Below are 12,479 nucleotides of genomic sequence, written 5' to 3' on the forward strand. Positions count from 1 at the left end.
GGGTGCTCAGCCCCCCGCAGCTGCCCATATGCCCCCCCAACCATCACCTCAGACAGCACCAGCCCCTCCCTGAGCCCCGGGAGATGAGGCAGCATGGGGGCAAGGATGCAGCTCCAAGGAAGGGGATCTCCAACCCCTTGAATCCACAGACACCAGGTACCCACTGAGCCATGAACCAGCTGGGAGCACCCCCTCTCCAGGGCATGACGCTGCACCCCCCTGCTTCCCCCTCTTCCCCATCCCACAAGCGCAGCTCCACGGGCAGTTTCAGCGCTTTATTGTCTGGCGGTCCTGCTACAGCCCCCCACTGTCCTCCCCGTGGCTGCAGGGGGGAGCCACTCCCTCGTGCCCAGCATGGCACCGCAGTGTCCCTGGGAGCTGGAGGCTGCAGGAGCTGCAGCAGTCCGAGAACTGGCACTTAAGGAATCCTGGCTGGGGCCGCACGCTGCTCCTCTGCCGGGCACAGGGAGGGCACGCGGCCGGGCATGGCTGTGGTCCGGTCCTGCTGGGCTGGGTCACTCCACTTCGGGCATCTTTTAAAAATGTGGTTCAAAAACGCCACCGGTTCTGGGTTGTGACCAGGTGCTCGCAGCTTCGGTTCTCTTAGAAAGAAACCAAATGCAACCTTTTCTTCCCTTTTATGAGCAGTTCTCGATTTTGGCCAGAAATTGCTGTGCCCACCACTCCTCCAGGTCGATGGGAACGAAGTCTGAAAGAGAGTGGAGGGAGAGAGGGGAGCAGCTGGAGCAGAGCTCTGGGTGCTCCCCACCAAACCACCAGAAAAAATAACTGGGGAAGGGACCCAGAGGGATCATCCAGTCCAGCTCCTGACCCTGCCCAGACACCCCAACAACCCCACCCTGGGCATCCCTGGCAGCGCTGTCCAAACGCTCCTGGAGCTCTGGCAGCCTCGGGGCCGTGCCCATTCCCTGGGGAGCCTGGGCAGTGCCCAGCACCCTCTGGTGAAGAACCTTTCCCTGATCTCCAGTCTAATGACACCCCCAGGTTTCCCCCACCCCTGTGCCATGTCCCCAGAAGGCCAGACTGGGTTTACACAGGGACATTCTCTTCCTTGGGGAGCTCTCAGCCGCTGAAAGAGCCCCCAGGCTGCTGCCACTGCCCTGACTCCAGGTGCCACCAGACAAATGTTGTCCCCATGGCTGACTGGTCCTGCTGGCCGCAGGAGAAGCAGGTCCCCATGGGGCTCTCCTCTCGCTCCAGCATGATGCTGAACCCCTTGGTGGCTGGAGAAGGCCTGAATCCCAGAGGAGTCAGCAACCAGGTGTCCTCCAAGGAACAGAGTGGGACATCCCCACCACAGTGCCTGGGGCCAGCTGTCTCCCCCCACACCCCCAGAGTGACCTCAGCACCAGCAGGACAGACCCAGCCCCTCTAGCACATCCAGCACTGGAATCCTCCTCCTCCTTCCACCACAGCCCTGCTCAGGTGCAGGCTGAGCCCAGAGCAGCCCATTGCACCCCGAGCCTGATGCACCCCAAAGTGCCACAACCACTTCCCACTTACTTTTGAGTCCGGGATTGGGGGTTTTCTCCACGTACTGCACGGGGCCGCAGGCGCTCTCCCCGCTCCGGCTGCCGTCCAGCTGCTGCTCTACCTGCTGCCAGGCTGGGGAGGGGGAACAAGCACTGGGTGGGTTTGGGATGGGGGTTCCCAGTGTGGGGGGCTGCGGGACAGGAGCAGGAAGCAGAGCAAAGGAGGGCAAGTCCCCAGGCTGGGGACTCCATCCCTGCCACCGATGTCCCCAGCATGGTGTGGGTGCTGGGGAGGGACTCCACATGCTCCAGCTCCCCTGGGCACTGCCACAAGGATGCTCTGCCCTCACCTTCATAGACAAAGCGGACGTTCTCCTCGTGGGCCAGGGTGTAACACTCTTCAGGGGCCGAGATCTGCTGCAGCAGCAGCGGGGGCCTCTTGCCATTCACTCTGTTGAAGACGAGTTTCTGCGCTGGGCTGTGGAGGGAGGGAAGCAAGGGGGGGTGAGGGCACAGGCAGCTCTGCCCACCCCAGCAAGAACTGGGGCGGTTCAGGTGTCCTGGGCTGCCCCATGGTGCACACACTCACCCACAGCTGTGGTCACCCAGCCCTGTCCCCAAGGACTGGGATGGAAAGGGACCCAGCTCCCAGGGATTCTGACACAGGAGGGGTGCAAGGGGAGCTCCCTGGGGAAAAGCAGCAGCTGCCCACCTCCCACCCATCCTCCAACCTAGCACCAAGTGCAGTTCCTAATAAAGAATCTGCCACCAAAATTGCAGGAATATCAGGAAATGGAAGTGAAATCCAGTTAGGTACTGGACAGGGGATGTGCCATCCTCTGCAGATGAAGCACCCGGGTTCACTGGAACAGCTCTGGCCCCAGCATGTCCCCAAGGTGCCCCAGGACCGGGATGCAACCCTCTGTCAAGTGGGAGCGGGTCAGGCTTCTTCAGAGCTGGGATCCCCTCTGGCGAGGGGCACTTCAACCACCCCCTGCCTGGACACAGCAACGGCCACCAGAACTAAAGGAAAAACTTGGAATGAGACCTGAGAGCATATTCAGTGCAAAACTCCAGTGTTTTGGCTTTTCTGCCCAGCTCCAGGGCAGGACATGTCTGCAACAGCCACGTTTCTCATGGGACAAAGTCTAAGGGGCCCTAGGAGTAGGTTTGGAGGGCAGGAGAGACTGGGAGCAGGCAGCTCCTGCAGATCTGCAGGCAGGGGCTGGGGAGGGCAGTGACCCTCAAGCCCCCACAGCCCGGGGCAGTGGGCAATCAGGAGGAGGGCAAGTGAGGCAAAAGCCACTTCAGTGAATTACAGGGATCCTGGGAAGGAGAGGAACTGGGTGGGGGGACGGGAGGTGGCTCTTATCCATTTCTTGGAGCTGGAAAGGATGTGCAGAACTAGCGGGGTCCCACCGCCCTGTCTGGGTGTGCTTTGACCCCAGCCCTCCAGCCGGGAAAGGGTCTCCTTAGGGATCCCATCATCACCTCCCAGCCACTGGAATACCCCTCAGCACCCACCCGGCAGCTCCAGGGGCTGCTGCTGCTGGACGCTGGAATTCTCCCAGGAAGTGCCCCCCCCCGGCTTTAGGGGCAGAGGGGATCGCCAGCTCCGCGTGGGCTCCGCGGCGCCCGTGGGTGCGCGGCGCGGCCAAGGCGGGCGGTCACACGGCGGGGCCGGCGCTGGCCCCGCCGCCGGTTTGTGCAATCGGGGCCGTCCGCGGGGCGGGCACGGGGGGGTTGGACAAGCCCGGCCCGGGCCCTGCCCCGCACCGGGGACCCCCCCGCGCCGCCTCCTTGGCGTGAGCCCACCGATCCCGCTCCCCGCGATTTTTTGGGGACGACCCGTGGGAAGGAGGAGGGGCAGCGACTCCGGCGTGTCCCCGGCGCGGAGCGGCCCACGCCACGCGTGTACAGAGCTCGGCGGGACGCGTGCGGGCACCGGCACGGCTGAGACCCCCGGGGCCAGCGGCACCGAGCGGAGACCCCCGGGTCCCCCTCCCGCCTCCCGCCAGCCGGCCCGGCCGTCCCGCTCCCCTTCCCAAGGTCACGGCCCGGCCGCCCCGGTGCCGGTCCCCTTCCCAAGGTCACGGGCGGCGCGCGGGGCTCACCTGGCGGGGGGCCACGGGCCGGGCTGCGGCCGCCCCCGCAGCTCGCCCAGTTTGCTGCTCTCCACCGCCTGCTGCGTGGGACCTGCGGGGGGTGCGGGGCGTCAGGGGGGAGCGGCGCGGGGCGGGACAGGACAGCACGGAGCCCCCGCGCTGCCCCGGCCCCGCGCCCCCCGGTACCTGTGCGGCGCTGCGTGGCGAGCTTGCTGGGGCCCCGCGTCAGCGTGTACATCCTGCGGGCCCCGGCCCCCGGCCCGCCGCCCCCGCCCGAGTGCCGTGCGCGCCCCTCGCCGGGGCCTTTAACGGGCCGGGCCGGGCCGGGCGGCCCCGGCAGCACCGACACGCCCCCGCGCTTAAAGGGACCGCGGGGCGCGCGTGGGGCGCGGCCACAGCGCTCAGCCGCTCGGGGGGCGCAGGGGACAGGCGCGGGATAGGTCGGGGGAACGCGTGGGAGGCGTCCGGGGACGTATGCGACACATGCGTGCCGTGTAAGGGACATGTCTGGGTCGTGGGGACACGTGGGGGACACGCCCGGAACATATCGGGGGAACGCGCGGGATGTGGGACACACAGGGGACACGCGGGACACATCGGGTGTACGTGTGGGAGGGGCGTGGGATGCACGGGGCACGCAAGGGACACACGTGGGATGTGGGGACGCTCGTCTCACACACAGGGGATGTGGGGACACACAGCGGACATTCATGGGATACATTTGGGGCATGTGTGCGATGTGGGAACACACACTGGAGACGCGCTGGACGTGTCAGGGGTGCACGTGGGGGATCAATGAGGACACACAGGATGCAGGGAAACACAAGCAGGGCACGTGTTGTTGGGGGCACATGTGGGGACATACATGGGACATGCATAGGACATATCAGGGGCACACGTGGGATGTGGAAGGGCACGCAGGAAACACACCGGGGATGTGCGTGGGACACAGAGGGGACATGTGGGAGGCACTCACAGGACACATGGAATGCACACAAGGGACTCTGGAACGTGCGGAGCTCAAGTAGGGGGGAGGGCACAGGAGGCACGTAGGGCACAAGATGGCACAGGCACGCCGGGGACACGGGAGTCACAGGAAACTCGGAGGGGACCTGCACGGGGACATTTAGGAGACAGCACACTGGAGCCATGGCATACACAGGGACAGATAGGGGTCATTCCTGTGACACAAAAGACCCAGGCAGGGAAAAGTGAAGGGATGCAGAGGCTGAGGTGCCACCCCCACGGGGACAGCGCTGCGACGAGTCCTGAGCTGCACATCCCATGACCAGCGCAGGAAGCCGGAGTGGGCAGCCGCGTCCCGGCCAGCACAGTGACCTTTGGAGCGGGGAGGTCCCTCCAAGGTGTCCCCACGTGGCGGGAGGTGCAGACCCAGGACACGATCCCGAACGTGCCCACCGGCCACCCCTGTGGCACTCAGAGTTTTGGGGAGAGATCGTGTGACAAACACACTGGCGTCTCTGGGAGGCTCCAGCCTGGCTCCAGGAGCTGCAAAGCCACCCCACGAGGGTGACCTTTGCCTTTCCGCCACGTTGCCACGGTAGCGGCCAGGGAGGGAGGGCTGCAGGAGGGTGCCTCCCATAAAAGCCCGGCAGCGCCTGACCCTGGTGGGTGCCAGGCAGCCGCGGGCCCCTCGCGGGTGTGCGTCCAGTGCTGTCACCCCCAACCCTGTTACTGTGCCTAAATACAACCCTGACCTGCGGGATGTCATCACTGGCTGTCACCCTCCCTGTCACGTGCTGGGGGCTGTGCCTCAGTTTCCCCCCGGACCTTCCTGGCGTTTATAATTGCCTGATGGCGCATCCCTGAGCTTTTCCGTGCTTGGAAGGGCTGAACCCCTAATCCTTGTGCTCCAGAGGGATCCCTCCAGTCCTCCACCACCAGTGACAGCTGTCGCGGAAAGGGTGGGTGGGGGTCCCCCGTCACCCCCATTTTCCCGGGATGTCCCCGCGAAGCCTCAGTTTGCCGCTGCCGGGGGGTGCCGGTGCGCGGCGAGGGCGCGGCAGCGCCCCGGGCCGGGGTCCCCGCGGGTCGGGCGGGTCCGAGGGGCGGCGGGGCGGGATCGCTGCCGGCCGCGCCGCTGGTGTAGTGGTATCATGCAAGATTCCCATTCTTGCGACCCGGGTTCGATTCCCGGGCGGCGCAGATCTCCTTTTCCGTTCCTCCCGCCTTTTTCCCCTCCCCGCCGTGGGAAGCTCCACCCGCGGCGCGGGGCGGTGCCGGGGGTGCCGGGAGCGGTAGTTCCGCCATGCAGGTCCCGGCGGCCGCGGAGCGCAACAAGGGCCCGATCCTGGCGGTGCTGCGGGAGTACGCGGGGGGCGGCGCGGGCGCGCTGCGGGTGCTGGAGGTGGGCGCGGGCGCGGGGCTCCACGCCGCGCATTTCGCGCGGGCGCTGCCGCAGGCGCGCTGGCAGCCCTCGGACATCGACCCGCGGGCGCTGCGCAGGTGAGCGGGGCCGGGGGTCCCGGGGGGCCGGGGGACCCCGGGGGGGCACCGCCTGCAGCCCCCTCCCACGGGCTCACGGACCCGCGGCCCCGGTTCCCCACCCCCCAGGTTATTTTTTTCTTTATTGGTTTTATTTCGTTTTGGGATTTTGGGAAAACGCCAGCATCCAACTCTTCTGCAGCCTGGGCTCTCCTGCTCAGTGCTGTTTTTCCTTCAGGAAAACCCCGATATCCAACTCTTGGATGAGCTGGATGCATATTTTTTCCCAGAAATGACCTACTCAACAGTGGGCCCGGCCTCCACACTTTTTTTCTTTTTTCAGGAAAAACCCAATATCCAACTCTCCAGTAGCCCAGGCTCCCCTGCTTGGTGCTGTATGTTTTCCAGGAAAACCCCATTATCCTGCTCTCAGATGAGCTTCATGTGTATTTTTTCCCAGCAAGGGCCTCCTTGGGCAGCCCAGGCTCTCTGGCTTGATGCTTTATTTTTTCCAGGCAAACCACAATATTCGACTTTTGCCCAGCCCAGGCTCCCCAAGTCAATACTCACTATATTTTTTTCAGTAAATCCCCAATATCCAACTCCCAAACACCCCATGCTCCCCAGCTCAGGACTTTATTTTTTCCCAGAAAGGTCCCAAAATCCAGCTTTCCACCACAGAAAAAAAATAAGCCTGGTGGAGGGGTGCTGGAATCAGCACCTGTCCAGGGGGAGTTTTGTGCTGCCCACCCAGCAGCACCCACCACCTTGGGTAAAAATAATCCCCGGGCTGGGAGGCTGCAAGAGCTGAGAGCTGGGTGGTGAATGTGCCAAAAAGGGTGTAAATAACCCCAAAATCGGGTGGTGCTGGTGCAGTGGTACCAGTGGGGTACCCCACAATGGGAGGGTGCTCCAAAATTGGGGAGTTTAGGCCCTGGAGCCTCTTCATCCACGTGCTGCTGGCTGTCCAAGTGCTTCCAGTTCTCCATGTGCCAGCTGGAAGCAAAGGGCTGGACAAAGAGCCCCCAGGCTGTGCTGCACCCACATTTTTGTTATTCCACATCAGAGAGTCCATCCAGGAGTTTGTCCCTGCCTGCAGTGAGTGCTGGGGGTGCACAGGGGGGATCTGGCAGGGCTTGAGGTGGGGTTTGGTGCCCACAGCATTGCTGCCTACGTGGAGGCCACGGGGGTGCCCAACCTGCTGCCCCCCATCCTGCTGGATGTGTCACAGGGTTGGGAGACCTGGGGGGGCACCCAGCCCGCCACCCTCGACCTCCTCGTCAGCATCAACATGATGCACATCGCAGAGCTGCGGTGCACCGAGGTGAGCGGCCCTCGCCAGCCCCTGTCCCCTGCCAGGGCCCAGGGGGGCTCTCCTGGGAGGTGTCCCCCGCCCCCTGACCTGGTCTCCACCTCTCTCGTTCCCCAGGGCCTGTTCAAGGGTGCTGGGGTGCTGCTGAAGCCCGGAGGTGTGCTCTTCACCTATGGGGTGGGTCCTGTCCTGGGGCGGGAGCATCCTGGGGGGTGCAGGGTGTCAGAGTGGATGCTGGGGGGGCAGGTGGGAGGGCAGCTCCAGGCATGGCTTAGGGAGGGAACCGGGAAATGCAGGGGCTTGGGTTTGGGGGGGTCTCTGCCTTTTGGGGCACACACTGAGCCTTGAAAGGGGCAGTTTTGGATGAGAGAGATCCTGTCCTCCCCCACCTTATCCGAGGCAGGGTCTGGGGGGGGCCTGCAGAGGGTGACAGGACCCACAGTGGGTGAAAGGACCCACAGTGGGTGATGGGACTCATGGTTCCCTTTGGGAGCCGTGTCTCTTCCTGCTTGGCTCCTGTGCGTGGTGGGGACAGCAGCCCATGGGAGGGGGGCTGGGGGGACACAGGGGGGCTCCTGCCTGCAGCTCCAGCTGTGTCCCACCAGCCCTACGCCGTGGACGGCCAGATCAGCCCCCAGAGCAACGTGGACTTTGACCGCAGCCTGAGGCAGAGGTAGGAGGGGGCTGGGGGGGCTCAGGCTGCTGGGGGCCCATCCTGTGCTCTGTGTCCTGTCCCTGCTCCTGCAGCTGCAGGAAGCTCCCTCCCAGCGTGGTCCTTCAAGATAAGCAACGCCCGAGGGCAGCCCCGCAGCCGGGGGCGCCCCTGGGAGATGGGGATGCTCTGGGGGGGACGTCCCCGTGTGTGACCCACGCCTCCCTGCCCGCAGCAATCCCGCCTGGGGGCTGCGGGACACGGCGCTGCTGCGGGAGCTGGCCGAGGCCAACGGGCTGTGCCTGGAGAGGATGGTAGGTGGTGGGCCCTGGGGTGCTCCCCGTGCCGCTGGGCAGCCCTGAGCCCGGCTCTGTGCCTCCAGGTGGACATGCCGGCCAACAACAAGAGTCTGATCTTCCGCAAGCTGTAACCTGCCCTGACAGCGCTTCCAGCACCTCCCGGCGCCGCTGTCCCCATTGATGCCTCCTGCGGCGCTGTCACTGTCCCACCATGGCTGCAGTGGGGCTGGGGACAGGGGCTGACTTGGCTGGGGGGGTCGCCTCTCCCCTGGTGCCTTTGGGGTTCCCTTTGCAGTGGGGTGCCCCAGCCTGGACCACAGGAGCCAGCACAGCTGCCACGGGGGGCTCAGACATGGGGGGCACCGGTGTGGGGGAGAGGACACAACACCCCTGGGCATGGGGGACCCTCCTTGCCCCATTTGCTCGGAGGGTGCTGTGCTGATGGCAGGGGGCCTGTCTCCCTTCCCCCCTCCCCAGGATTGTGCTGCTGCCCACCCAATAAACTCTGTGGCTTTGGCCTCCACACCGCAGCAGCTCCCTGATGTTTTCAGCACAAACACTGGGGGGCGGGGGTGTCCCCAGTTCCACCTCCAGCACCAGTGAAAGGGTCAGGTCCAGCACCAGGGGTGTTACACTGGGCCCAGAGGCTTTGGTGAGGTGGGAAGATTTTATGAGTGGTGGTCCTGGCAGATCTCCCACCCCTCTGCAACCCAACCCAGTTCTCTCTTGCTGCTGGACAGGCTGGGGGGGTCACACGGTGGGGGGAACATGCGGCAGATAAATTACAGTGGAGGTGGGAGCTGGTCTGGGGCTCGGCATGGGGTTGGGGGGGAACTACATGACAGTGGTAACCTCTAGATACAGGCCCTGGTGCAGGAGCTCCCTCAGGCTGCCCCCCTCCGTGGTGTGTCTGCAGCTCCCCCCGTCGGCACATCCTGGCTCTCCCCTAGTCCTGGAAGCGGTTCAGGAGGTCGCAGGTTTTCTTCTCCATCAGCTCATAGATCTTCTTCACCCGTTTGTCGTTGGCCGCCCGGACGTAGCTGCTGGGGTCCAGCGTGGCCATTCCATCGTGCACCTCGCCCATGATGATCAGGGGCCCGTCCTCCGCCGTCATGTTGGGGCAGGGGCAGCTCCAGTCCATGTCGGTCAAGGTCACCTCCAGGTACTTGATGTTGAAGAACTTGAGGCCCATCTTCTCATCCTTGAGGACGTCCTCGAGGGCGAAGCGGGCGATGCCGGAGTCCTGGTCCTCCACGATCTCCATAAGCCGCCCCACGATGGCAAAGTCACTGCGGCAGAGGCTCAGCACCATCTTGCTCTTCAGGCGGCAGGCCTTGCACTGCAGGCTCTTGGGGAAAGGGCACACGTCCTCGCAGGTCTCCTTGCTCTCAAAATTGTTGGTGTTGCCCTCGCAGCCGCCGTAGACGAAGGAGTGGCACTGCTTGAGCAGGTGGTTGTACGCCCAGCGCGGCTCCCAGTTCTGGCAGGGCCCCTGCACCATGGGCAGGAGGCAGGTGGGGCGGGCGCTGCCCAGGCAGGCGGCTCGGCACTCCTCGTACGTCTCAAAGTGGTTCCTGTTGGCCCCGCAGCCGCCGTAGCGGAAGGTGAGGCAGGAGCCCTGCTTGGCATCAAAATGCCAGCGCACCTCCGTGGCCTCGCACCGCCGCCGGTCCGGCTCCTTCAGGCACTCGGCGCTGGGGAAGGGCTGGGGGCTGCCGGTCCGCGGGGTCCCCCCCGGCTCCCGCCTGACCACCGACAGCGGGAAGTCGGCGCGGAGCAGCCCGGCGGCGTTCCGGGCCGTGCAGGTGTAGATGCCGGCGTCCTCGTGGCGGGCGTTGTAGATGACCAGCTGGCCGATGTTGGTGACCACCACGTTGCCGTACATCTGGTCCGGCCGCATGATGAAGTTCTCCTCCCGCTCGCTCTGCTTCTCCCAGGTGATGTCGGGCTGCGGGCGCCCGCTCACGTCGCAGCGGAAGCTGACGGTGCCGCCGGCGCGCACGGACTGGTGGAAGGGGTTGGTGTAGAGGGCGGGGGGCACCGGCACCTCGGAGCCGGCGCCCGGCGTGGGGCGCGCCGTGGTCTCCTGCGGCACGGGGCTGGTGTCGGGCCAGGTGAAGATGTGCTTGCACGGCACGGTGGTGAGGCGGGTGCCGCGCAGACACGCCTCGGCGTCCATGTAGCACTTGTTGTAGTAGGTGAGGCCGTCGGAGGCGCAGGTGAAGTTGGGCTCCTTCTCGCAGCGGTCCTTGCACTTGCAGACGGGCTGCCCGTCCCAGATGTCGCAGTCGGAGCCCTGCTGCGCGCACACGAAGCTCTCGCAGGAGGCGGCGGGCGCCAGCGCCAGCGCCGGAACGCTGCCGTCGGCAAAGCGCGCAGCCACGCAGCTCCGCAGCCCACACACGTTGGTGCAGCATTTCTCAAAGTCTTCACAGTCCTGGTCGGGGAGGGAGAAGAGATTGCGGGGGGCGGGGGTGGACATGGAGGTCACCGCTGTGCTGGGGCTGTGGATGCTGTTCCCAGCCCCTGTAGGACTTTGGGGTGGGTGGGTGTTCCCCACGCGGCCCCGCGCACCTTCGGCATCGCTGGGCTCCGGGTAAGAGCCCGACCTGCCCGGCACAGCTGCACCAGCCCCAACCCGCCCTCAGCACCCCCAGGATGTTTCGGGGTGCACCGCAGTGACGACGGTCCCTTCTCTCCCACAGTAGAGAGCAACTTGCCCTTCTCGGCTTTTGCTGGTCGAGGGGAGGCAGAACTCATTATCCAGATGAATTGTGAAGGAATCTCCCCTATGGGTTCAGACAGCCCTGACTGGGGGTGCAGGTGCCCCTGCTCACCCTGGTGGAGCTCAGAGCCAGGGCTCTCTGGGACGGACAACCCGGTCCGTGGGTGGGCTCTGGCCCCCAAGGAAAAGTTGGGAAAGGATTCTGTCCTCGGCCTGATGGGGTCTGTGTCCCAGCACACCCATTCCCTTCATCCCAGCCAGCCCTTTGACAGGGTGGGAGCATCCTGTGGGTGCACGAGGAGGGTGTTCTGACCACGGGACACCGTCATGAGGGGGCAACGAGCAGTTTCTCTGCCTGTGGGGGACTGGGGAGCCCAGCCGACAGGAGGGGCTTAGGGGGCAAAGCTGCAGCAGGGCTGAGCCCGTTGCACTGAAACAACTGAACCGGCTGTGCCACCCGGCACAGGACCCGCATCCCAAAGCATCTCCTTCGGGGACCTGGGGATGCCCCCCAAACCCTGTTGCCGCCCGCCACCCCCGCAGCCCCCTCGCTCACCTGGTCGGCCTGGCACTCCCGCTCGCAGGTGCTCTGGGCGTCCACCCACAGGTTGGGGTTCAGCTGGTTGGGGCAGACGCCCAGGTGCCGCATCCTGCCCGGCTGCAGGCTCAGCCCGGCCGCCGCCGCCAGCACGGGCAGGAGCAGCGCGACGCCCACGGGGACCCGCTGCCGCCCGCCCGTGCGCTGGCCCCGAGCCCCGCGCCCGCCTCTCCCCCGAGGAGCCATCGGGCCACCCCGCGCCGCCGGCCTGGCTCGCTGGCGAGGGCTCGGGATAAATCACATTCAGGACGGAGGGGATGAGGGAGAAGGCGGGCGGGCGGGGGGACAAAGAGGAGGAGGAGAGGACCAAACCTCTGTCCTTCAGCACACCCGGCGCCCGCCGGACCACCGGCGATGCCGCCCGCCGCCTCCATCCATCGCCGCCGCTCGGCTCTCGGGGCGCCGGGGACACGGCGGCAGTGGCGGGTGTCCCTCGGGGCTCAGTCCATCCCCGGCACGGCCAGCGGGGCGAGTGGGGTGGAAGGGGAGGACGGGAAGGTTGTAATCTGAATCCCCTCCCTTCCCACTGATGTTTCTGGGTGTTTGGAATGGGAAAGGCGCTGACCTCAGCCTCTAACCCCGGCGAGCCCGGCGATCCCTGGGCAAACACGGGGGGAGATCAAAGGCAGAATGCAGAAAGTCTCCAAAGAGGGAGAGTGAAGGGAGGCGGGGGGGGGGGGGGGCACACAAAAACCCGCCCGGCCCACGGAGCCGAATTCCTGCAGGATGAGAAAACAGCCGGAGCCTGCGGTCCACTCGGACGGGGCGGCCGGCGGGAGGCACGCGGAGCCCACGGAGCCCACGCTGCGGGCGGCCGGGACCCGGTTGGCCCGGGAGCCCCTCACCCCGC

The 12,479-nt window shown here is 65.6% G+C and overlaps 3 protein-coding genes and 1 non-coding gene across 5 annotated transcripts; 2 read left to right on the forward strand and 2 right to left on the reverse strand.

Moving 5' to 3' along the window:
- Positions 1-260: 260 nt before the first annotated feature.
- MCRIP2 (MAPK regulated corepressor interacting protein 2) lies at positions 261-3,920 on the reverse strand. The gene is made up of 5 exons (XM_069030321.1): positions 3,785-3,920; positions 3,608-3,689; positions 1,844-1,971; positions 1,525-1,626; positions 261-709 (listed from the first exon to the last, which is right to left on the reverse strand). Exons 1-5 carry the CDS (start codon positions 3,834-3,836, stop codon positions 639-641), a joined length of 435 nt encoding a protein of 144 aa, XP_068886422.1. The 5' UTR covers positions 3,837-3,920; the 3' UTR covers positions 261-638.
- A 1,773-nt stretch (positions 3,921-5,693) lies between these two features.
- TRNAG-CCC (transfer RNA glycine (anticodon CCC)) lies at positions 5,694-5,764 on the forward strand. Its single transcript has one exon. It is a non-coding gene; the product is annotated as a tRNA-Gly (tRNA).
- A 74-nt stretch (positions 5,765-5,838) lies between these two features.
- METTL26 (methyltransferase like 26) lies at positions 5,839-8,829 on the forward strand. 2 transcript variants are annotated; one of them, XM_069029641.1, is made up of 6 exons: positions 5,839-6,064; positions 7,205-7,367; positions 7,473-7,532; positions 7,961-8,028; positions 8,243-8,321; positions 8,390-8,829. In XM_069029641.1, the coding sequence occupies exons 1-6, from the start codon at positions 5,868-5,870 to the stop codon at positions 8,435-8,437; spliced, it is 615 nt and encodes a 204-aa protein (XP_068885742.1). In that variant the 5' UTR covers positions 5,839-5,867; the 3' UTR covers positions 8,438-8,829. The 2 variants fall into 2 exon arrangements, with proteins under 2 accessions (XP_068885742.1, XP_068885743.1); XM_069029642.1 differs by lacking the exon at positions 8,390-8,829 and having other exon boundaries at positions 7,473-7,512; positions 7,891-8,028; positions 8,243-8,323.
- A 423-nt stretch (positions 8,830-9,252) lies between these two features.
- On the reverse strand, positions 9,253-12,003 carry WFIKKN1 (WAP, follistatin/kazal, immunoglobulin, kunitz and netrin domain containing 1). Its single transcript, XM_069030102.1, has 3 exons — positions 11,942-12,003; positions 11,588-11,855; positions 9,253-10,743 (listed from the first exon to the last, which is right to left on the reverse strand). Exons 1-3 carry the CDS (start codon positions 12,001-12,003, stop codon positions 9,253-9,255), a joined length of 1,821 nt encoding a protein of 606 aa, XP_068886203.1.
- Positions 12,004-12,479: the final 476 nt, after the last annotated feature.

This window comes from Aphelocoma coerulescens, chromosome 14 (genome assembly GCF_041296385.1).
Source record: "Aphelocoma coerulescens isolate FSJ_1873_10779 chromosome 14, UR_Acoe_1.0, whole genome shotgun sequence".
NCBI classification, from domain to species: Eukaryota; Metazoa; Chordata; class Aves; order Passeriformes; family Corvidae; genus Aphelocoma; species Aphelocoma coerulescens.

What these genes read in the sequence shown, in the direction of transcription:
- MCRIP2 (XM_069030321.1), bottom strand. Translation starts at nt 3,836, where the DNA reads ATGTACACGCTGACGCGGGGCCCCAGCAAGCTCGCCACGCAGCGCCGC. An exon ending in CGCCACGCAGCGCCGCACAG is followed by an intron (nt 3,690 to 3,784) that starts GTACCGGGGGGC and finishes CACCCCCCGCAG; the next exon opens with GTCCCACGCAGCAGGCGGTG. An exon ending in CCCCAATCCCGGACTCAAAA is followed by an intron (nt 710 to 1,524) that starts GTAAGTGGGAAG and finishes ACTCTCTTTCAG; the next exon opens with ACTTCGTTCCCATCGACCTG.
- METTL26 (XM_069029641.1), top strand. Translation starts at nt 5,868, where the DNA reads ATGCAGGTCCCGGCGGCCGCGGAGCGCAACAAGGGCCCGATCCTGGCG. An exon ending in GTGTGCTCTTCACCTATGGG is followed by an intron (nt 7,533 to 7,960) that starts GTGGGTCCTGTC and finishes GTGTCCCACCAG; the next exon opens with CCCTACGCCGTGGACGGCCA. An exon ending in GACCGCAGCCTGAGGCAGAG is followed by an intron (nt 8,029 to 8,242) that starts GTAGGAGGGGGC and finishes CCCTGCCCGCAG; the next exon opens with CAATCCCGCCTGGGGGCTGC.
- WFIKKN1 (XM_069030102.1), bottom strand. Translation starts at nt 12,003, where the DNA reads ATGGAGGCGGCGGGCGGCATCGCCGGTGGTCCGGCGGGCGCCGGGTGT. An exon ending in GGGTGTGCTGAAGGACAGAG is followed by an intron (nt 11,856 to 11,941) that starts GTTTGGTCCTCT and finishes ATTTATCCCGAG; the next exon opens with CCCTCGCCAGCGAGCCAGGC. An exon ending in GGGAGTGCCAGGCCGACCAG is followed by an intron (nt 10,744 to 11,587) that starts GTGAGCGAGGGG and finishes CTCCCCGACCAG; the next exon opens with GACTGTGAAGACTTTGAGAA.